This window comes from Lipotes vexillifer, unplaced genomic scaffold (assembly GCF_000442215.2).
Source record: "Lipotes vexillifer unplaced genomic scaffold, Lipotes_vexillifer_v1.1 scaffold404, whole genome shotgun sequence".
Classification (NCBI taxonomy): domain Eukaryota; kingdom Metazoa; phylum Chordata; class Mammalia; order Artiodactyla; family Lipotidae; genus Lipotes; species Lipotes vexillifer.
Genome location: NW_006777380.1, coordinates 359278 through 383460, shown reverse-complemented (window position 1 = coordinate 383460; position 24183 = coordinate 359278). Strand labels below are relative to the sequence as shown.

Sequence of the window (24183 nt, the reverse complement as noted above, 5' to 3'; positions counted from 1 at the left end):
CCCAAAAAAAAAAAAAAAAAAAAAAGAAACAGCTCTTCTAAATCATGCTAATTTTAATTTTAACTTCATTTATCTTTAATAATGGCATAACTTACCAACAAAGGAGAGCAGAATCACCAGCAGGACAATGAGAGCACAGATACATGGAATCAGGACCAGCAATAGGAAACGAAGAATATTCACAGTCGCCACCTTCTGAGAGCAACCATCACCCATGGCATCATCATCAGCTCCCAAGACCTAAAGTAGGAGAGGAAAATGAAACATGATTTTAATATTACAAAGCAACTCAGTACATGTATGACATTTTACAAAGCAACTCAGTACATGGTATGACATTTTAGAGTACAGCTATCCATTTAGAGAAGCGGCATTCCTAAGAGATTTTCCTCCGTGTATTTTAGGGCATGAAATGAGGTTAGTCACCAAATCACACTAATAAATGAACAAATAACTACAAATCACATTCAGGGAAGAGCAAATCATCTATTTCTGAAATGTTTTTCACGAGTGTATGAACTTATAACGATATTCCATCTTGATTTTTTTTTTAATGTATCTGCTAATTTGGTATTATCCCAAAGGGCTGTTCTTACCATGGCAAGAACTCACCTTGACCTAGAACTCTAAGCAAAGAGTGCCTAATACAGTGATAAAATACTGGTGAGTAGTTGTGGACAGGGCATTATCCAGATTTTATTCTTGTTTTGCTCATTAGTCCTAACCCAAATCTGCATGAATCTAGATCAAATAAGGTGTTTTTTTGTTTTTGTTTTTGTTTTTTTTGCGGTACGCGGGCAAACGGAGATGGTTCAACAAGATAAAGTTCTTGTCTTCAAATTCTTTAAATTTTGCTCAATCTCTTGCCAGAAACAATGTCTGGAAATTCATTTATTGCAACTGGCTTAGGGGAGTAATTTTTTCAACAGAGATGGAATTAAAAGTGATTTGAGTCACCATGAGCAACTCTTCTGATCCCATTAATGAAGATGTTTCTCATGGTTCTCTCTTGGACTTCTGACTCTCCTTGCCTTTCCTTCTCTGACAGTTTCAGAGCTTGAACTACAACCTTGGTGCATCCAGCTCTTGAATCTCTTGAGTCCTGAACTTCCTTTCAAGTTAGATCATATATTTCTGATGCCTAGTACATAGCATCATCTCTTCTCAACATGTCCAAAACCAAACTAATCTCCTTCTTTATCCATTACCTTCAAACTAGTTCTCCTGACTTCCGTATTTGTGCTAAATCAAACTCCACTCCTCCTATAACCTCGAGACTCCGGACTTTTCCATCATCCCCCCATGCTATTCATTACCAAGTTTTGTTGGTTCTTCCTCTGTAAGAAAAATCTAATTTTTTAAATTGAATGACCTTTGAGAAAGAGCTTTATCAAAATCAAGAAGTTGTTCTAACCGATGATCCTGCATTTGATCCTTTCTGGTATATAACCAGTACCTGATAATTTCCCACGGATAAAAAGGCAACTTTGATGAGTTCTGAACTGCAAAGCATATGTGATTCTCCATTTCTGCTTTATTCCTCCTACATCAAAATGAGTTCTGGTTCACTAACACATATTGCAAGCAGTGCTCACTACATACATTGACGTGATGACACCCTCTGTAATTTTAAGAATTCTCCGTGGGAGACATTATTTGAAAGAACGTATGCTGTTAGCTTAAGAATGGCTTGATTTCCTAGATTAATGTCTTTACTGACCCATTCCCTCTGAACCTGGTTTAATCGACCAACCTCGTTTAATCGACCAGCCAACGTGAGTTGATTCAGAGTTAATTTACAATTAAGTGGCAGGAGGAGGTCATGGAAAGGACGTGACCTACCAGTTGAACCATGAGCTGGACTCAGACAATCAGAGGCTCCTCACCCCCTCTTCTGTCCTTAGAATGTACGTTATACCCACTGTTCCCACAGCCAAAGCCATTTTCAAGGACACAGCCTTGAGAGAGCAATGCGCTGTTGAGACCATCTGGATGGTATACATGTCTGCATCCCGTTATGTCTTCTATATAAACTCTTAAGATTCTGGCAGGCATGGAGATCTAATCACCTTGCAGCTGTCCAAGACAAACCTTGCATGTAAGTTCCCTTGCTTATTAAAACTGCCATCTACCAATCTGGAGTGATCTGCCTCTTTCTTCAGTCTCCCCTTGCCTTCCGTATATGAGGGTCAGTTTCAGATTTCACCCAATGTGATCTACCACATTGACACAATATAATATAAGATCTGCTATAGCACATTGATTATAACACCAGCATTGGGTGGGTGGTACCCTCTGAGGCTTGGATATAACATTTGCCTGTAAAAAGCCAGTGTGGGGCTTCCCTGGTGGAGCAGTGGTTAAGAATCCTCCTGCCAATGCAGGAGACACAGGTTCGAGCCCTGGCCTGGGAAGATCCCACGTGCCATGGAGCAACTAAGCCAGTGAGCCACAACTACTGAGCCCGAGTGCCACAACTACTGAAGCCTGTGTGCTGCAATGAAGAGTAGGCCCTGCTCGCCACAGCTTGAGAAAGCCTGCATGCAGCAACGAAGACCCAATGCAGCCAAAAGTAAATAAAATAAATAAATTTAAGGCCACACATAGATAAGGAAGTAAGGGCCACAGACCAAACGACAGGTCTAATGGCGACCCAGGACAAACCACACAGAACCTGTCTGGAGTCCAACAGAGCCCCAGATGTAGTTCAGGAACCAAGAGGTCTTTCAAGATCAAACACAGCCCTAAAAAGAATTTAAAAAATAAAAATAAAAAAAGCCAGTGTGGAACTACAGCTCAACAGAAACAGTAGTAGAACTGACTTATTTACTTCATTTACTCAACGAGTAGTTATTGAACACCTACTAATTATAATAAGCATAGTGATGGATATAATCACGATTTAAGACCAACTGTCCCTCCAAAGCTCACAGTCTTGTAGGAGAGATAAGATACGTACGTAAATAACTACATTTCGAGGTAGCAAATGATAAGCACCATGAGATTTATAGGAATTCACAAGATAGGAATACGATTTCTTGCTGGAGGATCAGTTAAGACGTTGTAGGGAACCAGCACTTGAACTAGCCATGATTCTGAGAAAAGTATCCCTGAAAAGCCCTGTTACAGCTTAAAAGAGTGGTAAAATACATCCAGAGAGGTAAAGAGTTATGAACTTTCTTTGGCTTCCACAACAATGGAAAAGCTTTCTTGGTTAAGGTGGGTGGTCACAGGAGCATTATAGTGATAATCTTCTTGGGTGGCAAATGCACAATGGCCTCAGTGCTGTGTGGAATCCTGTGTCCAAATACATCTCATTTAGCATTCATAAGTGAAGAATCAGTAAGGAAAGCGCTAGAGGCTCATTTTAATATCTTATGTAAGTATATCAACAAGTATTTGACCTCCAGAAACCATATTCATGATTAGTGCAAATGCTTTCTCCAATAACTAGGAAATTCATTCCTTTTATGAAGGGGAGAAGAGGAAGAAATGCAAGAAATTCAGAACTAAGAAATACTTAGAATAAATCTCAGCACTTTCCTCGAGTGCGTAACTTTTCTCTTGCACTCATGGCCACTTAAGACTATTGCTAAAAATGCTGCATTATTCAGAGGCCCTTTGAGGTTCCTCTGAATATAATGCAACTCTCAGACTTTACTGTTGGGTGAACAATGCCAGATGAGATTAACTGCTAGGACAATTCCTAAGCTTCATTTCAGTGGACTCAACAACCCTCTCTCCAGAAGGTACCCTCTTCCAGAATCTACCCGCCACATACTTGAAACCGTAAGCTAAGCACAGGCACAAGCATTCCATGGTGCAGGCAGGGAGCAATGCATCTTGTTGACCTGCACATATTTCAAATATGTAGTTCTCATGTTTTATTAATCCTGTTGGTGAAAACTCATTTCTTGTGTCTTAAGAACTACATTTATTTTTAAAGGTGTCGTGTTGGCTTATGTAACATATATGGATACAATCTACCTGACTGGGACATCTCCTTGAGTCATTGGTTCCATTGGGAGACCTCATCTGTCTCTTTTACATTCTTCATTATGCTTGCCTGCTGGCTTAGTGATTCAACTTTTTTTCACAACAGCAATTCTCTCTCTCATTTTTAAATATATAGTTGGTTTACAATGTTGTATTAGGTTCAGATGTACAGCACAGTGACTCAGTTATACACACACACACACACACACACACACACATATATTCTTTTTCAGATTCTTTTCCATTATAGGTTATTATAGAATATTGAGTAGAGTTCCCAGTGCTATACAGTAGCTCCTTGTTGGTTATCTATTTTATATATAGTAGTGTGTATATAGTAGTGTGTAATCCCAAACTCCTAATTTATCCCTCTCCCCCTTCCCTTTTAGTAATCATACGTTTGTTTTCTATGTCTGTGAATCTATTTCTGTTTCGTAAATAAGTTCATCTGTTTCATTTTTTTAGATTCCACATATGAGCAATACCATATGCTATTTGTCTTTGTCTGGCTTACTTCACTTAGCATGATAATCTCTAGGTCCATCCATGTTGCTGCAAATGGCATTATTTCATTCTTTTTTATGGCTGAGTAATATTCCAGTGAGTGTGTGTGTGTGTGTGTGTGTGTGTGTGTGTGTGTGTGTGTATCACATCTTCTTTATCCATTCATCATGACAGCCATTCTCTGAGTCTTTCAGGACCTACTGTCCACTGATCCCTCTATCTTCTCCCACTTTATCAACTCTCTCCTTTCTTCACTTCTCTATATATCTCCTTTAAAATATCTGGACCATTATTTCAATGATACTCTTGCTAATGCCCTGAACCCCCTTACCCCTCTGGATTTTCTTATCACCTGTCTTGTAAAAACCAACATGAGATGAATCCAACAATCTTCTCTCTCCGTATCTACACTTGGACAGTTGAACGTGGCTGCAAAAAGTCACGCAACAGGATTGCTAATTTAAAGTCTTTTCTATTCTCCTCAAACTATCTTTTCCCACTCTTCTGCCCTCACTTTCAGAAGAGGATCCACCCCTATTCCCCCCCTACAGAGAGAATAAAAACCATCAAATGGGAATTGCCTCACCTACCTAAATTTCGGCACACACACCTGCTCATTTATAGACCCTTCTCTCCTGTAGAGATGCTATTTAAGACTCTTCCTATTCAAGACTAATCCTTCCACATTTGCTACAGACTTCATCTCCTCCTCTCTTCTCAGGAATTTGCCATCTTAATTCTCCATTGAATCATATATCTGATCTTGATTTACCTCTCTTTCCCCCTCTCCCCCTCTCTTCCCCTCCCTCTATCTCCTATATCACTGCCATCAGCTTTTTACTATGTTAAGGTCTCTCCTGGTTATTTTTTAATCCCTTCTCAAGCCTATATCCCACTTCAGGCACAGTCCTCTCTCTCTCCTTCTTTCTCATCCAAAACGATCTCACAGTTCTGAATATCCATTGTCCAAGTTTCCTCACTTACCGCCTACTCTTGTGACCGCGACAGTTTGGCGTCCACTTCTGTCACTGCACCAAAAGGGCTTTTGCTACGGTCACCATTGACCTCCATGTTGCTCTACTGAAATGATATTTTTCAGTCATCCTTGTAATGACATCTCAGTATCAGTTGACAGATCAAACCCTCAGTTAGCCACGCCCATCTTCTTCAAGCACTTTCTTCCTCTGACTTCTCTTTCTGCTCCCTCACTGGTCACTCCTTCTCTTTCTATAAACTTTTTCCTCCCATCCGCTTTCTCTAGGCAATGCCACCCACACAAATAGCATCAATTGACTTACATCTTTAAATAGCAAGCATAGAGTTTTCCTCTGCACTCCAGACCTTTGTATCCAACTGGCCATTTGACATCTCCCCAGTGGATGCTGCAAAATTACCTCAAATCCCACATGTCTGGCCAAAAAAATAATCTCCATCCCCACATCTAGTAATCTCCTTATCTCAGGAAGAGATAATTGATTCCCTATCTCAGGAAGAGATAATTGAGCACCCATGGTGTGTCAGGCACTGTTTGGACACCTGGATACAGCCCTCTGCAAAGCAAAACTCTCCAGCCTCATAGATTCTACATCCGACTAACAACGGCCATCACGTCTCACCTGGAATCCTGCAAATGCCTCCCCCTGTCTGGTTTACTTCCATCTATTCTTGCACTCCCTAATTTGTTCTCCACACTACAGCCAGAGTGAGAAAGAGGCTGTGTATCATGGAATTACAGAAAAAGGAAACATGAAAAATGATCCCCAAACTGAACTCATTCAGGACATTCAGAGCCTAGAACCAGAGCTGATTATGAGAACCATGTACCCAGTGGATTGGCAGAGACTTGGGGAGGGCTCTGGACACCCACAGGGGTATAGTGGGTTTCAAGTCCATTTTATGAGGATTTCAAAGGTCAAGAAGACCATAGCTAATATTTCAGGTACATTTGTCTTTATCCTGTCCTACCTTCCTGCAGCTTTTTACTTCATTAACACTTGGTACATTCTTGGGAATACGTCCAGAGCTGCAAATGGCAGAAACTGCTTGTGAACAAGGAGATACCTGCCCATGGATCCCTCAGATGGAAGATTCCCTCCCAAGACCAGGGCCAGGACTCACCAAAGAGCCAATGAACCAGAAATATCTGACTGGGGATATTAGAGATGAAAAGAGCTGCTAACAACCAGGTTAGGACAAAGCAGATGTTCAGCCCAGAAGGAACCAAGTACCTTCTTAGGGACAACAGCCTTGCCGCCCTCCACAGCCTGCCTCATTCCGAGTGTGGTGACTGGGAACTATACACATTGCTCTCACTTTGATTGCTGGGTTATGTAAGAACTATTTTCCAATCAGTCAGGTGGACCTGCCTGCATGATAAATTGTGCATTTTAAATATAGAGAGCGGGGGTCAGCAAACTACAGCCCATGGGCCAAACCCAGCCACTGCCTGTTTTTATCCCTAAAGTTTTATTGGCAGACAGCCCTGTTCATTCATGTAGATATTGTTATAGCTGCTTTCCTGCTACAGCAACAGCACTGAGTAATTGCAACAGAGCCATGTGGCCCACAAGGCCTAAAATATTTACTGTCTGGCCCCTTCCAGAAAAAGTTTGCCAACACCTGATAGAGAGTATCACTGTATACCTGCATGCATGGATATTTTAAATTCTACAAATGTAATATGATAACCAAATCAAATTATAAATTCTCTTAAGAATTTATCACATTATCTCTTACTAGGGCCCTTAATGAAGCCTGATATAATTGTACAGGTGGCAAACTGACAGATAAAACTGCCTAATTATTGCTGTTAACCCAATACATGGTTACTCCAAAAAGGGTCAAAGATAAAATTAATCTTCAAACTTAAAAAAATTATCTAGACTTTTAATATATTACATTAGAAGAAGAAAGGAAAGCATGAGTTTCAGGGATATTCAAACTGAAATAGGACTGCAACATGCATCATAAACTATAAGAACCAACAAACACTCATAAGATTATAAAGCTAGAAAGTACAAATTTATTCCTGCTTCTGTAAAAACATAATCATAGCATCAATAATACTAATTCAGTTGTATCTCTCTATATGTGTGCAAATATTACCCTTTTCTCATCAGTGTATGCCCAGCACCTAGAACACCATCAGGAATGGATTAATATCTGTGAATAAATAAATGAATTCAATCACTTAAACAAAAATTTCTCTGTACATAACTATGTAAATAACTCCTTTTTTTTTTTAATGACACATGCCTTACAGAGTCTATTCTTGAATTTTCTAAAAATACTTGGAGGAGAAAATGTATTTGGTAAAATAGTAAAAATATTTCCTTTCAGGGAAAATATACTAAAAATTAATAACATCAGTTTTTACTGGAACTATTTATTAGTACAACTCCATGCTCAAATTTCCTATTGTGAACTTTGAAGTCAGTTAGAAAATGTTGTGTTTCAGAAAGAAAATTGTCATGAATTTTATTCCATAAAAAATTTTTCAACACTACCTATGTTAAGAACATGAAACTATATTAACCCCATAAATCAGAGATCCCCAGACATTCTGGGTTCACAGCACCATCAGTGTCTAGGTAATTTTTTCAGTGGTCCTAGGCCGAAAGAAATGCCTAACAGTTCCGTTTATTTATTAGCGTGGTCCAACAATTTTATAAGTACTTATATCCTAAAACTTAGTAGCCATTTGAAAAAATACTACACGTAAGTTAAAATTTTTAAATATTGGGTTGGTCAAAAAGTTCATTCTGGTTTTTCCATAAGATCTTAAGGAAAAACCAGAACAAACTTTTTGGCCAATGTTGTGGCCTCTCCCATTTGCGGAGCACAGGCTCCGGACGCACAGGCTCAGCGGCCATGGCTCACGGGCCCAGCCGCTCCGCGGCACGTGGGATCTTCCCGAAACGGAGCACGAACCCGCGTCTCCTGCATCGGCAGGCGGACTCTCAAGCACTGCGCCACCAGGGAAGCCCCATGTCATTCTTAAATAACCACAATTACTTACACTAATGGGGCATGTGCATCTGTTGGGCACTGCACAACACCTCAAACCTCAGAATCAGACTAGACACCACCACCGCTCATTGCCTGTTCCACGTGGATTTTTGCCTGGTACGACTTTCTACACAGCAACCACCAAGAACCCAGCTTTATGAAGACAGGATAACATCAAAAGGAATATAGCACAATCTAATGTTGAAACTGTTAACTACCTCAAGCTAGTATTTCATTCGGTAACCAACAGATGTCAAGTATCACTAGATTTCCCTCAAAAATTGAAAATAACCAGCAGCCTCTGTGAGTCACTGCAGTGTCTTGGGGTACTTCAGCACAGAGTTTGGAAATCATGGTTCTAGACTATCTATTTCTTCCACATCCATCTGCTTAAATCCAAATCCTTAAAGAAGTAACTCATATTTCATCTCATTCAGGAAGCCTTCCTTGACTACCCAGACAGAAGTAATCTCTCTGAGGCAGACTCCCAGCACCTATTCTTTCCTTTGATCTTAGAAACAGAACCCTAAATTTTAGAATAAAGACAGCACTTAGAATTAAGACAGCATTTCCCAGTCTCTTTTGGAGCTGTGTGAGGCCATGTGACCACATTCTTGACCATGGGATGAACTTGGAAATGGTAAATATGACTTCCAGGAAATATTCTCCAAGACTGGAGTATTGTCCCTCCTCCCTGCTGGCTGGAATATAGATATAATAGCTGATGATCAAGCAACTATCTTGGACCCAGAGATGAAAGCTGTAGGCAGAGGATGGCTGAGTAGCAAGAAAGAACAAACCAGGATCCCTGAGGGATTTGTGAAGTTGCCCTATCAGCCCTAAACTTACTTTCAGGCTACATTTATAGGGGAAAAGAATAAATTATTTCTTGTTATATCACTTTCAATCTGAATATTCTATCACTTGCAGCTGAAGCATTTTAACTGGACTATGGCATTTATCACTCTCTACTTTGGATCATGGTCATTATGTACACACTAAAATTACTAAACTATAATCTCAGGAGGTAAAGATCCATGTTTAATTCATTTAACAAATAGCCCAGATCATTATTTTTATCCCTTTTTATTTTAGTTCCTGGTATATAGTAGGATCAGAATAGATGTATATTGTCTCAATTAAATAAATGACTCACAACTAAAGGCCAGTAAAATTTCCCAAGAAAAGTTTTAGGTTTTTGATATACTTACTTTTGATGGAAGGGAGGGAAAAAACTATTAAAAGTTCTCTTTAAACACCATACATACATCTAGGCTTTTCATGCTCAGTAATGTAACCATCAAGTTTGTTTACTCACTGCAGCCACAGTGGATGATCTCCTGTTAGTAAGAAGCTCGGTGCCTTTTATATGTCGTCAATCAGGATAAGTTCAGAATAAAAATTTACAGCTTCATAAATTAAAAATTAGCAGTTTGCAAGTACAAATCACTAGTGTGATAGCCAAAATGTTTTCAAACAGGGATTAATAGGAAGCAAACAATACAAAGTAAAGTTGGTGGAAACACGGGCAATCGCTTGCCAGTCCCCTTAGAGACTCCACATTCTCCACCTACTTCAACAATCTCCTAACTGGTTTCCCCATATCCTCACTCGTCCCCTTTCAAACTCCACACTGTAGCCCAAGTGATCTTTTCAAGATGCTCATTGGGATGTGTCACCTCCCTGCTTAAAACCTTCCACAGACTTGAGAGACAAAGACCAACTTCCCTAACATGGTGTTGAAGACAATGCTTTTCAAAGTTCAATGTGCACGTGAAGCATGTGGGGAGAATCTGATCCAATAGGTGTGGGATGGGGCTTGAGATTCTGCATTTCTTACCAGCTCCCAGCTGATGCTGGTGGTGTGAGGACCATACTTTGAGTAGCAGGATCTGGAGACCCTCTAGGTGTGCCCCATCTATACCAGGCTCATTGCACACCACTCATGCCCACCCTCCTCTCTCCACACCGGCCACCTGGCTCTTCCCAGTACCCCATAATCACTCTCTGCCTGGAATGGCCTCCGCCCAGCCCCCACCTGCCGGAGTCACTCAGGATTCACCCTTAAACATCAACTCATGACCCATGACTAGTTCAGTCTCTCGACCCTTTATCCCAGTTATGATTTACATGTATTTGTATGATCATTAGATTATGTTGGCTATTCCTGCTAGGCTGTAGGCTCCATGAGGTTAGGGACCATGTTGGGTTTTGCTTCTCATTGTAACCCCAGTATTTTAAAAGGGCCTGGCTTGTAGTAGGCACTCCAGAAAAATATTAAAATAATAAATAAACTCTTCTAATCTGCCCTCCCATTGTCAGAAGAGTCTTAGAAATACAAGGAATTGAATGCTTCTCCATGTGTGAATAATTATTACAGTCTTAATAATAGTAACAATAACAATATGGCCAAACACCCGATAAGCATTTCCCATGAGCCAGGCACTCCTCTAAATGCATTATATATGGAAATGCTCACAACAGCTCTACTAAGTGGTTGCTATTACCATACCCATTTACAGCAGAGGAATTTGAGGCTCTTTGTGAGTAATTTAATTAAAATAATTCAAGTTAATGAAGAAAAAAGGCAGAATCTAAAGCGATTCCCTTTTCTGAAACTCAGCAGGTGACTAGAGATCCCATGGTTTTTAATTTGGCTTGAATTCTAGACCATAGCTTTCAGAGCTTCCTGGAACACACCATCTATTCTCCAGCTCTGTCTACAAAGATAGACTAAGCTTTCCCCCACCGAGCCATGCAGGGCTGACCCCGGATGACCCCAAACCTATGAAGGACCAGATCTCGTAGCGTAGTCATTGTGGGGCTTTTGATCCTCCTTCCAAGTCAGACATGGCCTAACAGAGGATGACAGCTCACTGTAGCTCGACAGTGGGAGCTACGTCTTAGAAATGGCCTCTCTGTGGTTTTTATTAATTTCTTTCTAGAGCTCACTTTTCAATGTTATCTTAAAAACCTTCACCTAATTATCTAATAAAACCTTAATTACCTGGAATCTTTAATTACAGAAGTTTTCTACTCTACCTTTCGGAGACATGGAAAATGATAAGAAAATAAGCAAATTATCAAGAATTTATAAAATATTGCCAGAGAATGAAATGGATTCCAGAAAATGTGGGCTCTTCGACAACTTCTATAGCTTAGAATATTTTGCCCTGAGAATGACATGCAAGTCTTGGCCCTAATCATCAGTTTTCAAAGACTTGCTTAGTACACTGTAAGACAGTGTAAGAAAAGTCATTTTCAATAGTAAAGATTGAAATAGAAAGGAGGTCCAAGTTTCTATTTAATAATATCAAAAATCTAATTAACAACAACAAAAAAAACTCTTATTCCTTGACCATTCCAAAGCTTTGGTAAACATATGCCATTTTGGCCTACAGGAGCTCTGTAAGTTATAATATTCACCTAATGATACCATCTACAAAGAGATTAACAGCTTACTACTTTTAAGGTACAGCATCAGCCATAAGAGATATATTGATATTTTTATTTCAAATAGGATAGGTTTAAATTACAACCAAAGATCAGGCAGACTTTAAGTAGTATATAAACTGGTTCTGATCAACAGAGTATTTCGAAATGTGAAGGGTAATTCTGCCTTTATAATGTGATGCTATACTACCGATTTTCTGAAATACCAAAATGATTATATTCTTAAATACAATTATGAAATTATGTAGACTTGGGTAATACAGGATGGTTAGGTAACACTTAAGTCTGTGACCCTCAGGTGCACAAATATTACTACTACCCAAAGGTTATCCAAATCCATGCGTCAGTCTGGTGGATTTAGTAAAATTCTATTCATTGCTTTGAAGTTTATGATATGACCAAGTCAAAATACCAAAATATTCTTAATGAGAGTGCATATTTTAATGGATGGGATTGTATGCAAAATGATGGCAAAATTCAGTGACCATCTGTCGTACCACAAAAGATTTGCTTACAGTGTTAAAGACAATTAAGAAAGATCCATCCAAAATCAACATTATGTATTGGCTTGAGGCTCACTGAGCACCCTAGCTCTTTAGGCAGGAAGGCAGTGAACTGCAAATGCCCTCGCACTTTGCTGTTTCCACAATGCAACAGCCTGCCTTGAGGACAAGGTCACTCCAGCTGGTGTGGCCTGAGCAGGACACTGAAGCTCCCTCTAAGCTCTGGGGAGATGTTACACTGTCATGTATTAATATCCGTACATTCCAGAAGAAAGGCAGGCACTAAGACTCTACTGGCTGATAGGTAATCAGCTTGGAACATTGTCCAGCACACAACACACAACCATCAGTCCAAAATGTGATCTGAATTGCTGTTTCAGTCTTAGAGATGGAGCTTCTCCAGCCCACCTCCACTCTCTGTCCACTGAGGAAAAACGAGCTAATGTCACCCCCTTATTTAAGAGGGGAAAAATCCGCCACTGTTAGACGCTTTCCTCTCTGCTCTCAATAAACTGTGAAACCATTCCTTACATGGATTGAGAGTAGATTTATTGAGTAAGACATCAGTGATTTAGTTACTTCTCAAACCAGGCATCTGTCAGTTCTCGCTCAAACTAGCTCCCATTCTACCAAGAAGCAAAATGCCTCCAAAATCATCCATCAGTAAATTATGCCAATCCCAAATGTCTTTTGTTGTGATGGTTTTTTTGTTTGTTTGTTTTTGCGGTACGCGGGCCTCTCACTGTTGTGGCCTCTCCCGTTGCGGAGCACAGGCTCCGGACGCGCAGGCTCAGCAGCCATGGCTCACGGGCCCAGCCGCTCCGCGGCATGTGGGATCTTCCCGGACCGGGGCACGAACCCGTGTCCCCTGCATTGGCAGGCGGACTCTCAACCACTGCGCCACCAGGGAAGCCCGTGATGTTTGCTTTTAATGTCCCAAGAGGCATGAAGAACAAGCATCTGGTTTTCAGTACGTCTTTTCATCCCATTTTCTGGCATTTAATTGAACCATACAAAGTTCAAATAACTCACGCACTCTTTCAAAATGAAATTACTCAATTCACAGCAGAACACATGTCTCTGCAAGCCAATCCTGCCCACATTTTCTCCTTTGGAAATTAACGTAATAACCACAGCATCAGACAGTCCTCCCTCAAGATTCCTATTCACATATCCCAGAATTGTTGTTCAGTACGGAGACTAAATACCAACAAAATATTTTTCCTGTCAAGAAGACCTGGTAATAATAGTCCAATATCCAGGCAGCATATCAATTCAGCGTTTGAGGGTAGTATTGTTTAGTCGAAGTCTGAAACATGAGAGAAAAGACTGGAATGTTTCAGAAGCAGTTTCTACAATATTGTCTGCACTACTGAAAATCCAGGGGACCTTATAAAGTTATCACCCGGTCCTGACCATATCTTCATATCTGCAAATAAGGGATAAAAAATAAACGCCTTGCTCCAACCACAAATATTCCAACGATAAAATGAAATTGGCCAAGCAAAAGTAAGAAAAATATGATCATAACAATGCTTCTTTCAACTTCAGAAAGTTTTAAGAGTCTCTATCTCTTGAACACACAGCATGGAATTTGCTCAATTCAGTCTCCCTGGAGGAAAGTTATAATCTTTGTTCAAATGAGGCGACGTCTTTAAAGGCAACAGGAGAACCTTTTAAGGTAAACCCCATTTTCTTCAGAGCCGGGTGGGAGGGTCACATTTCTGTGACAGTTACTGAAGATGATCTTGGAAAGACACAGCAGGCAACTCCCCACCTAGACAAGGTAGATAAATAAGACCCTATGTCCTTTTCTGAGATGACTTTGCCCCCAATCTCAAATATGTCAATGTTATCATTTTACAGCAGACACAAATCTTGAAGCAATAAAAGATTCCTTCTTAGACAGATACAATGACAGAACTCTTTCTGCATATATTGGAGAGTCTTAAAGGTCCTTTTTTTCAGTATGTCTTTTGGGAAACAATGGAGACTACAGGGGGAAAAAAGAAGGGTTGGGTTCTCCATCCCCCAGGAAATTAAATATTTAACATTTGCTCACTAAAATGTTTTGAATTTCACATCCTGATTATAAGTCGCCTCGTTTCTAAGGAAGCTGTAGCATAATCCAGAGGAGGCTCACAGATTTCCAAAGGAAGCTAAACCTATTTTTCATGTAGCACTAAGGAAGCTGTTGGATTTGTGCACATCAGAGACCTAATTGACTCACTGATCCAGTAATGATGGAAATGTTGTGACTTTTAAAAATTGAAACAGATTGGCAGAGAACTGAAATACTGACTTTCTACAGCTGAAAACAATCAGGGAATGCATACAAGACAAAATGGATTTTATGCTCTACAACAATTCACTTCAGGCATTTCAATGCAAAGTAAAACATAAACAGATGTTGAAAACAGTTAACCTACTGAACCTACCTGCTGAAAGGAATCTTGCAGTTAAAAAAAAAAAAAAAAAGTACAAGTAAGGATTTTACGTGTTAGACGGAGCAGCAATTTCTTGCCAAATACCTGGAGCAAAAGGATAGATTCCAGACTTAACATTCATCACACGTTTTGCTGTATTTAATGAATATTCTAGTTGGAAAATACAGGGACAGTCTGTGTTGAGGTTTCCATTACAAAACATGTCTATGTTGCATGTTAGGAATCTCAGTAATTTGGTTTATTCCACTCATGCTTACTGAGCACCTATTCTGTGCACAGCTGGGCTATAGGGATAGAAAGATGAGAAAGACAGTCCTTGCCCACTGGGAGTTAACAGCTTACTTCCACCGTATACAACCTCATGGGTAACTTCAAGACCCTGTGACAGGACAGTAACACAGGTATGCAGAAAGGACTACAAGTCAACCACGGGGCAGAGGGAACCAGGGCATGCTCAATCCACGTTGTTACATTCCAAATGAAACACAAATTTTGACTTTTGCACCAAGATAAAACAATAGTATTTCTTGTGCATTCATTCCCATGGGTCTCAAAGTATGTGTATGTTGGTTGAATGCGGAGGGAGGCCAAGGGGAAGCAACGTCACCGACATTTGGAGCAGGACAGTTTTTCACTGATAGGACCCCCTCACATACTGCAGGACCTTTGCTACACCTAAGGCCAGCAGTAACTGTCCCCATGCCCAGGCACTCTGACCAACAATAGGTCCTCTGTTATTTCCACATGTCCCTGAGGGTAGGACCTTTTCTTGCTGAGAAGCACCCAGGCCATTCAGCAAGCATCTATTGAACACAGACTGCACCGTCATCTCTAAGCTCTGGATGCAAGACACATTCCTAAGTCAGCAAACTATTCCTATGTTCTATAGGTATGAACTTACATTAGGTCTTTAAGTGAAGACTGAGAGTGTATGCCTTTTCTTCACAAAAAGATGGTACATTTTTTGAGATCAAACATTATGTCTTTTAAAAACTATAATTCAAAAAGATACATGCACCCCTATGTTCATAGCAGCGCTATTCACAATAGCCAAGACATGGAAACAACCTAAATATCAGATGAATGGATAAAGAAGATGTGGTACACATATATAACGGAAAAGTACTCAGCCATAAAAGAGAATAAAATACTGCCATTTGTAGCAACATGGATGGACCTAGACATTATCATACTAAGTGAAGTGAGTCAAAAAGAGAAAGACAAATACGATATGATATCACTTATATGTGGAACCTAAAATATGGCACAAATGAACTTATCAATGAAACAGAAACAGACCCACACACATAGAGAACAGACTTGTGGTTGCCAAGGGGGAGGGGGTGGGGGATGGATGGGTGGGAGTTTGGCAAACTATTACATATAGAATAGATAAACAACAAGGTCTTACTGTGTAGCACAGGGAACTATATTCAATATCCTGGGATAAACCATAATGGGAAAGAAAGAATGTATATATGTGTATAACTGAATCACTTTGCTGAACAGCAGAAATTAACACAACACTGTAAATCAACTATACATCAATAAAATAAATTTTTCAAAAAACTTTGTCTTTTAATTGTGACTGTCACCCTGCCTGACATGTAAAAGAACCCAGAGTTTTAACATCAATATCAATCAATCAACATCAAAGAGGCATAATTTATTAGGTCTTTTAAAACCTAACACCTACTTACATTGAACCAGGAATCTTGAGGAAGAGTAAGGAGTGGTATTTGGGGAGAAAAATATATACATGGAGTGATTATTTCCTGGGCAGGCAGGACACGGGGCTTTAAGCTTTTGTGGACCTGTACCAAGCGTGGCCCATGTCGATTTTTGACTTTGGGCAATCTCTGTGGCCTCTGCCCCAAACTACACATGTGTTGCTTGGCCCAGTGATTCAGGTAAGGCTGAGGTGCCAAACTTTTGTAGTTCCTGGAGGTGAGCAGAAGAAAATGTGCTGCCTGGAAACTACAAAACAGCTGAGATCCATGAGCTCTCCAGGAATAGATGTGAACTAGTTTTGATCATTTGTGCCGTCTTAGAAAAGGTATTGAAGAAAGGCTGCCCCAAATTCCATGCCCTATTATGTTGCTGTAAGTTGCACTCAGGCCAACTGAAAGAAATCAGCAGGTGGAGCTACCGACACCTCAGATGCATGGGGCTTGTTCACAGGTGTTGGTGGTCCTCCATCACATGGTCCCAATTCCCTCTAAATTTGTTAATTAAATAACCTCTGATGCTGGTTCTAGATTTTAGAGACCTAATTCATGGATTCGGTCGGAGAAAGGTGGTTGGTTTTGCTACAAAACAAACAAAAAAGAATGCAAGCCTTTACCTTTGTGTACTCCATCTTCTTGGGGTGAAGTAAGAACACAATTCAACAAAACTTCTGCAAATGCATAGCTAAAAAAGCAATTCAAAAGGCCTGTGCAATTGAACGTTCTGTCTTTACAGAAGTGATTTAACTCAGGAAGTCCAAGGCGATGTGGAATGGTTTGAAAAACACATCAGTCTTATCTTCAGACCAACAAATTGATGAATCTGAAGAAAGAGACAGAGTTCCTTAAGAGAAAGGCTGAGCTTTGAGCTGCTAGGCTGAGCAGATAGTAAGGAGAAAATGTGACTCTGAAGGTCTAGACAGATATAGAAAGGCAAAGAGTCATACCCAGGTCTAATACTTTTAGACTATTAGAAAGGGGAGATGTTCTTGGCAGTTACTAGATGATAATGTATGGGGGGAACCCAAAGAAACCAAACAGAGGAGGAAGGGCAAGCTCTCAAAGAATAAACGAATTGACTGCCCCCAACGGGGCAAGAACCAGTGAAATTACTGAAAGCTTCTTAAAGCTGCAGATAGATAGACAGTTCATTACAAGAATAATTAGGGAACCATGCCTTCAAGACTGGACAGCTATAATAAGCAGCTATTGAAAATCTAGATATATTGGACAGGGTAAGATCTGTAAAAGATGAACTATGTTAAAAGGGAGCTGGGCAGTCCATAACAGATTGAATCCAAGCCTAGGTTAGCTGAAGACCTGATAGAAGAACACCTTTTAGATAGAATCTAACCAACTCAAGAGGATAAGGGTAGACAGGTTATTTGAACATAGAAGGTTTTGGTAGACCCAGGATCCACTGATTTCATATTTCTGGCTATGGGAGCCCTTGCAGAGGAAGATTAGATGAGTCAGTTAGAAAAAAAGTGATGGCCAGAATGCAAAGAGGAACTAAAAGCAAGCTCAGCAAGGAGTACTGGACCTACATGAAATCCAAATGGAAAATAACCAAACTCAGAAACGGGTTGAAGCCTTTCAAACTCAGCAAGGTGTCCCTAGAGGAGGAGGGAACAAACAGAGACAAAAACAGCCTAGAAAAGAAAATATCTTTATAATTAGTAGTATAGACTCCAGTATGAGGAAACAACCATTCCTAGTTGAGGGAGGGACGAGGAGGGAATCAGAGTCCTCAAAAAATGTGAAAGATGGTAGGAGGGGAGAAATTATTCCATCAACCTTACCCAGTGAAGGGTTTCACAAGGTCCTGATGCAGAAGCACATTGTATGTTATCTGTGGACACTGAATACCCACAGTTGAGCATGTGTTCTTTCATCAGATCCCACCAGCCTCTAATTCATCATTCTGGCCTGCTTTCCTGCCCTTAGCATCTGTGAGACAGGAAGAAAACCTAAGATAACCCCGCCCCCTTTGGTTTAGCCAGTTCTAAGTTTTCTATAACTTAGAGTCGTATTAAATATAGAATACCTCCCAATAATTTTATACACAGTCCAGGAGGTTGCAACTGCCATTACCACCCCAAGGCCAGGAAGGTAGTCTCTCTCGCTTAGGATGCTTTCTGGGTATCTACAAAGTACAAAAGTGGAGCCGGGAGTGTGGACTCCTAGCAAGTATCACTTCCCTCCCCTCCTGACATGTTCTCTTTTCCAAATCTAACCACCTGTGGTTTCTTCAACTATTGTTTAGGTCAATTTAACTATGTAGTTGCATTCAGAAGAGAGAGAGAAATCTTTAGGGGCAAGAGCAGGCAGGGAAACTGAAATCCAGAGCAGGAAGTGTGAAAATTGACACTGAGAGTCCTGGCAATTGGGGGTGAGGGGAGGAATGGGTTACTGGACCCCAAAATAGGCCCAATTAATGTGGGTCTTGGGTTTCAATGCCAAGAAAGGAACCTGAGAAAAGCTCTAGGCTGAGAGTTGGAGCTGAGAGCCTTGAATCAAGCCAGGGTGCTCAGAGGATCACATTTTCAGTGACGGGGGCTTAGAAAATGTTCCTCTTAAATAGCCCAAGGAAAGGACTAAGAAATGTATCCGTAAAAGTGAAAAAAATTAAAAGCTCTGATGAAAAATAAAAAATTCCAAGCCTGTCTCATGAGCAGGCCTGGGCACCAAATTTATACTATAGTCAAGGTGTAGAATTCTCAAGCTGTGAAACGAATATAAAAATAAACCCCAGACAGGGGATTCCACTAGGTGCCTGTCAGAAGCAAACCAAAACCACCCTGCATATCCACATAACCCTTCCCCACCCCCCAAATGAGCTCACAATAAAAAAAAAGCTAACAACACATGAGAAAGTGATCTGCCAAGTTGTGCTAAGAGGTGAAGGTAGAGAAATGGGCAAGTAAATAGTTCCCATCCTCATGGAACACACAATTTACCAGAGAAGAAACCGACTAAATAGCTATATAAATGCTCACTCAGTTCCAATTGCGATGAGTGCTATATAGAGTAAGCACCAGGTAAAGAATTGGGGGTAATGCAAAAAAATGAACATCCAAAACCCACTTCTGCCTTTTTTTGTTAAAACTTAACATGTTCTTTGCAAATGACATGACTGATAAGGGGTTACTATCCAAAATATATAAACAGCTCATATAGCTCAACATCAAAAAAACAAACAACCCGATTAAAAAATGAGAAGACCTGAATAGACAAATTTCCAAAGAGGACATGCAGATGGCCAAGAGGCACATGAAAAGATGCTCCACATCGTTGATCATCAGGGAAATGCAAATCAAAACCACAATGAGATATCATCTCACACCTGTCAGAATGGCTATCATCAAAAGTAACAAATGTTGGCAAGGATGTGGAGAAAAGAGGACCCTCCTACACTATTGATGGGAATGTAAACTGGTGCAGCCACTGTGGAGAGCAATATGAAGGTTTCTCCAAAAACTAAAACTGGAACCATATGACCCAGCAATTCCACTCCTGGGTATACATCTCTGAAAGAAACAAAAACACTAATTTGAAAAGATACATGCACCCCAATGTTCACAGCAGCAGTATTTACAAATGCCAAGATAATGGAAGCAACCTGAGTGCCCATCAATAGATGAATAGATAAAGATGATGTGGTACATATATACAATGGAATACTACTCAGCCATAAAACAGAATGAAATAATGCCATTTGCAACAACATGGATGGAACTGGAGGGTATTATGCTAAGTGAAATGAGTCAGAGACAAAGACAAACACTGTATGTTATCACTTATATGTGGAATCTAAAAAGTACAACCAACTAGTGAATATAACAAAAAAGAAGCAAACTTACAGATATGGAACACAAATTAGTGGTTACCAGTGGGGAGAGGGAAGAGAGAAGGGGCAGTATAGGGGTAGGGAATTAAGAGGTACAAACTATTATGTATAAAACAAGCTACAAGGATATATTGTACAACACAGGGAACACAGCAAATACTGTAATAACTATAAGTGGAGTATAAACTTTAAAATCGTGAATCACTATATGGCACACTTGTAACCTATATAATATTGTACATCAATTATACCTCAGGAAAAAAAAAAACCAAAAAACTCAACATGCTCAACTTAACTACAAGAGGGAGCAGTCTAATACTGAAAATATTTCAATGACAATAGATGTTAATGAATGTTTACATATAGGCACTCAAAACTGAATTACTAGAAATTATGATTTCAGCCATAATAATTTACCTTCCCAGCTTCTTTCCACTGATGGTTCCCAATGTTTTTAATATGTTAATACATACATTATAAACTGTGCTAGAAGTTTCATAGTCATGACGAGAGTCCCAAAGATTAAGAATTACTTAACATTTCCTAAAATCGCAAGAAGATGATGAAAAAAAAGGCTTTTGAGAGTACAGATCTCATTGGTCCATCCATCATATTTTTTAATTTTGTTTTGACATCTTTCCACATTAGTATTCCCAACTAATAAAGATTTTTAAAATCACAATGCAGTATTTCACCAAGAATAACATCTGTCAATTCTCTTGACTTTCTTTCCAGTGCTAAAGTTGTCTGCACTTTGAAATGAAAGCAAACATATAAATGATAAATGTTTTAAAATATGTACAATATTATGAATATATCTAATTTGCCTATGAAAAGGCAAACCTCTGGTTTGAAATTTAAAAAGGCTAAACTAATGAAAAGATGTCGTTAAATGTTTAATAAAGTGCCTAATCTTGATGTATTGCCTTTTATCCTTTCCAAAGAAAATGCAATGAAGAATCACAGCTGTTAATTACATGATTATAAATAATCCTGTCTTCAGTGGTAGAAGTTAGAGAATTCTCCTTTTGGAAGTATAAGAATAAATTGTGTATTAACAGTACACTAATTGTTCACTGCTTTCAAAAAGAAAAGGTTGCCAAAAGATCGGCTATTACAAATAAACTTTGTTAGTGTAGATACAAAAACATTAAAAAAAAAAATCTCCTGAAATTATCAACATTTACTTTTTTTCCCTTTTCTAAAAATTTGAAGGAACCACATATTTATGGAAAAGTTGGAAGCACAGTAAATACAAAGAGCTTTTTTTCTGAACCATCTGACACTAAGTTGCTAACTGGTTGCCCTATCCCTCTAGGATATGTTACTCCTACAAGAAAGGACATTCTCCTACATAACCAGAGGAAATTCCATTGATACATTGCTACCATCTGATGCTCAGAACCCATTCCAGTCTTGCCAAGTCCCAATAATACCCCTTAAACCAAAAAGGTCTAACTTAGAATCATGTATTACACCTAATTTTCATGTCTCTTTAGTCTCCTTCAGTCTTCTTCCACTTCCATGACTTTGACACTTTTGTAAATTACAGGCCAGTTATCGTGTAGAATGTTCCTTAGTAGTAGTTTAGGATTCAATTACATCTTTAGCAGAAATATCACAAAAGTGATACTACACTCTTCTCATTGCAACCTATCAATTTGTCCCTTTACTGATGATAATCCCATCAATCACATGATAAACATGGTGTCTGCCACACCTCCCATGTAATCAATAAGTATTTTGTAGTGGAATATTGAAATAATATAAATATCCCAGCCCTTCAAACTTTCAGTTTATCTTTTATTGACATATGCCTGGGCTCTTGGTTTCCCATTTTATTCAATACTTTATTACATGTACTATCATTTTTTTTTTTTTTTTTTTTTTTTTTTTTTTTTTTTTTGCGGTACGCGGGCCTTTCACTGCTGTGGCCTCTCCCATTGCGGAGCACAGGCTCCGGACGCGCAGGCTCAGCGGCCATGGCTCACGGGCCCATTTTTGATGCTCAAATTGCCCTCCATTTGGCCAGTGGGAGCCAATTCAAACTGGCTTCTGTGTCCTTTGAACTTGCCCACATCCTCCTTTGAGCACTTGCTTGCTTTCTGGAACAAGATGTTTTGGACTCATCTTGTACTTTCCTTGTCTCGCCCTTGGAATTAGCCATTTCTCCAAGGAGCCTGGTTTCTTTCTGCAGAAAATGGTATCTGAAACCAAGATCTGGAGGCCCCTTGGAACTCACAGGGCGTGCTCATGGTTCTTAGCTTGCGGCTGTTCCTAGCCTCTCTCAGCAGACAGAGCTGGAGGGGAAAATGTATTTATACAGTGTGTGCCCTCACGTGTGCACACACATACATATAGACGCTCACATCTATATTTATTTTCACACCTACCTTTATGTTGAAACATATACATTTATACCCGTATCTCTAATTCCAATCCCATTAGGGTTATAAATCTAGTTTTCTGCCTTTCTATATTTTAACTCCTTTTTCCAACAACAGAAAACCTGGCTTGTTCTCAGCTTCTTTGATCAGTCTCCCAGTCTGTAAGGACTCTCCCACTATCCCGACCACATCACCTGCGGAGGTGCCACGCTCACCCTGCCCAGAGCTCCAACATTCCCCGCTGGCTGCCCTGTGTCCACGCCTTCCTCTTCCGGCTCAGCTCTGACCCTCCGCCTTAAACCGAACTCCCACCCACCCTCCTCATCCGACCGGGGCTCCTATACGTCCCCCAGGCCACCCCTCCACGGCGATGCTGTCCTCAACATTTGGGTTCTAAGCCACTGCATTACCCCTCAGGGCACCTCGGAGGCACCTTGCTCTGCTCCCCGACCAGATTCCGGGCTCAGTTGCTCAGCAAAGGGGGAGGAAAAGGAGAATCCACACAAAGGTTTGAGGTCTATAGAAAGCAATCAATGTTATTCTTTTTTCACTCTTTTCTCACTTTTAACACATATAAAAGAGGAATAAAATGACAAGACCTAGCTCCTGCAGCCTTCTCAGCTACTTTTTTAATTTTTTTGCGGTACGCGGGCCTCTCACTGTTGTGGCCTCTCCCGCTGCGGAGCACAGGCTCCGGACGCGCAGGCTCAGCGGCCATGGCTCACAGGCCCAGCTGCTCTGCGGCATGTGGGATCTTCCCGGACCGGTGATCAAACCCGTGTCCCCTGCATCGGCAGGCGGACTCTCAACCACTGCGCCACCAGGGAAGCCCTCAGCTACTTTCAAGTCAGTCGCTTGTGAGAATGTGAGTCGTGTATGTTTAATGTTTTATGCTAAGGCAGCCAGACTATCACAGAACCTCTGCACTCATTGCTTCCCATCAGAGTTGACCTATTTCCCCGCCTCACAGCAGAGCATCCAGAAAAGGCCAAGTTGGATAATTTGTTGCATTTTCCCTTTGTCTTGGGGAAACAAGGCCTATTAAGGGGAAAAGGCCAAGATAATTTGTTATATTTTCACTGGGTCTTGGAGAAATGTGAGTGGAGAAACAACAAACATTTTAAAAGAAAAAAAGAAACACTTTTACAAATTAAAAAAATAATAAATTAAAAGTTTGTTTTAATTATTTTAAAAAATTAAAATAGTTATCCTATGGGTTTTGTTTACTTCCCATAGGGAGAATAAATAATTTTTCTGGAAAGAAGATATGTCTCACCTGTTGGGAAAGCTTTCTTTAAGGAAGCAGGG

The 24183-nt window shown here is 40.1% G+C and overlaps 1 protein-coding gene across 1 annotated transcript in view; it reads right to left on the bottom strand.

The window, feature by feature from the left end:
• Positions 1-24183, bottom strand: part of CORIN (corin, serine peptidase) — a 267765-nt gene that overhangs the window by 231512 nt on the left and 12070 nt on the right. The window contains 1 exon segment of the mRNA XM_007450971.1: positions 96-240. Coding sequence (XP_007451033.1) covers positions 96-240 — 145 coding nt within the window.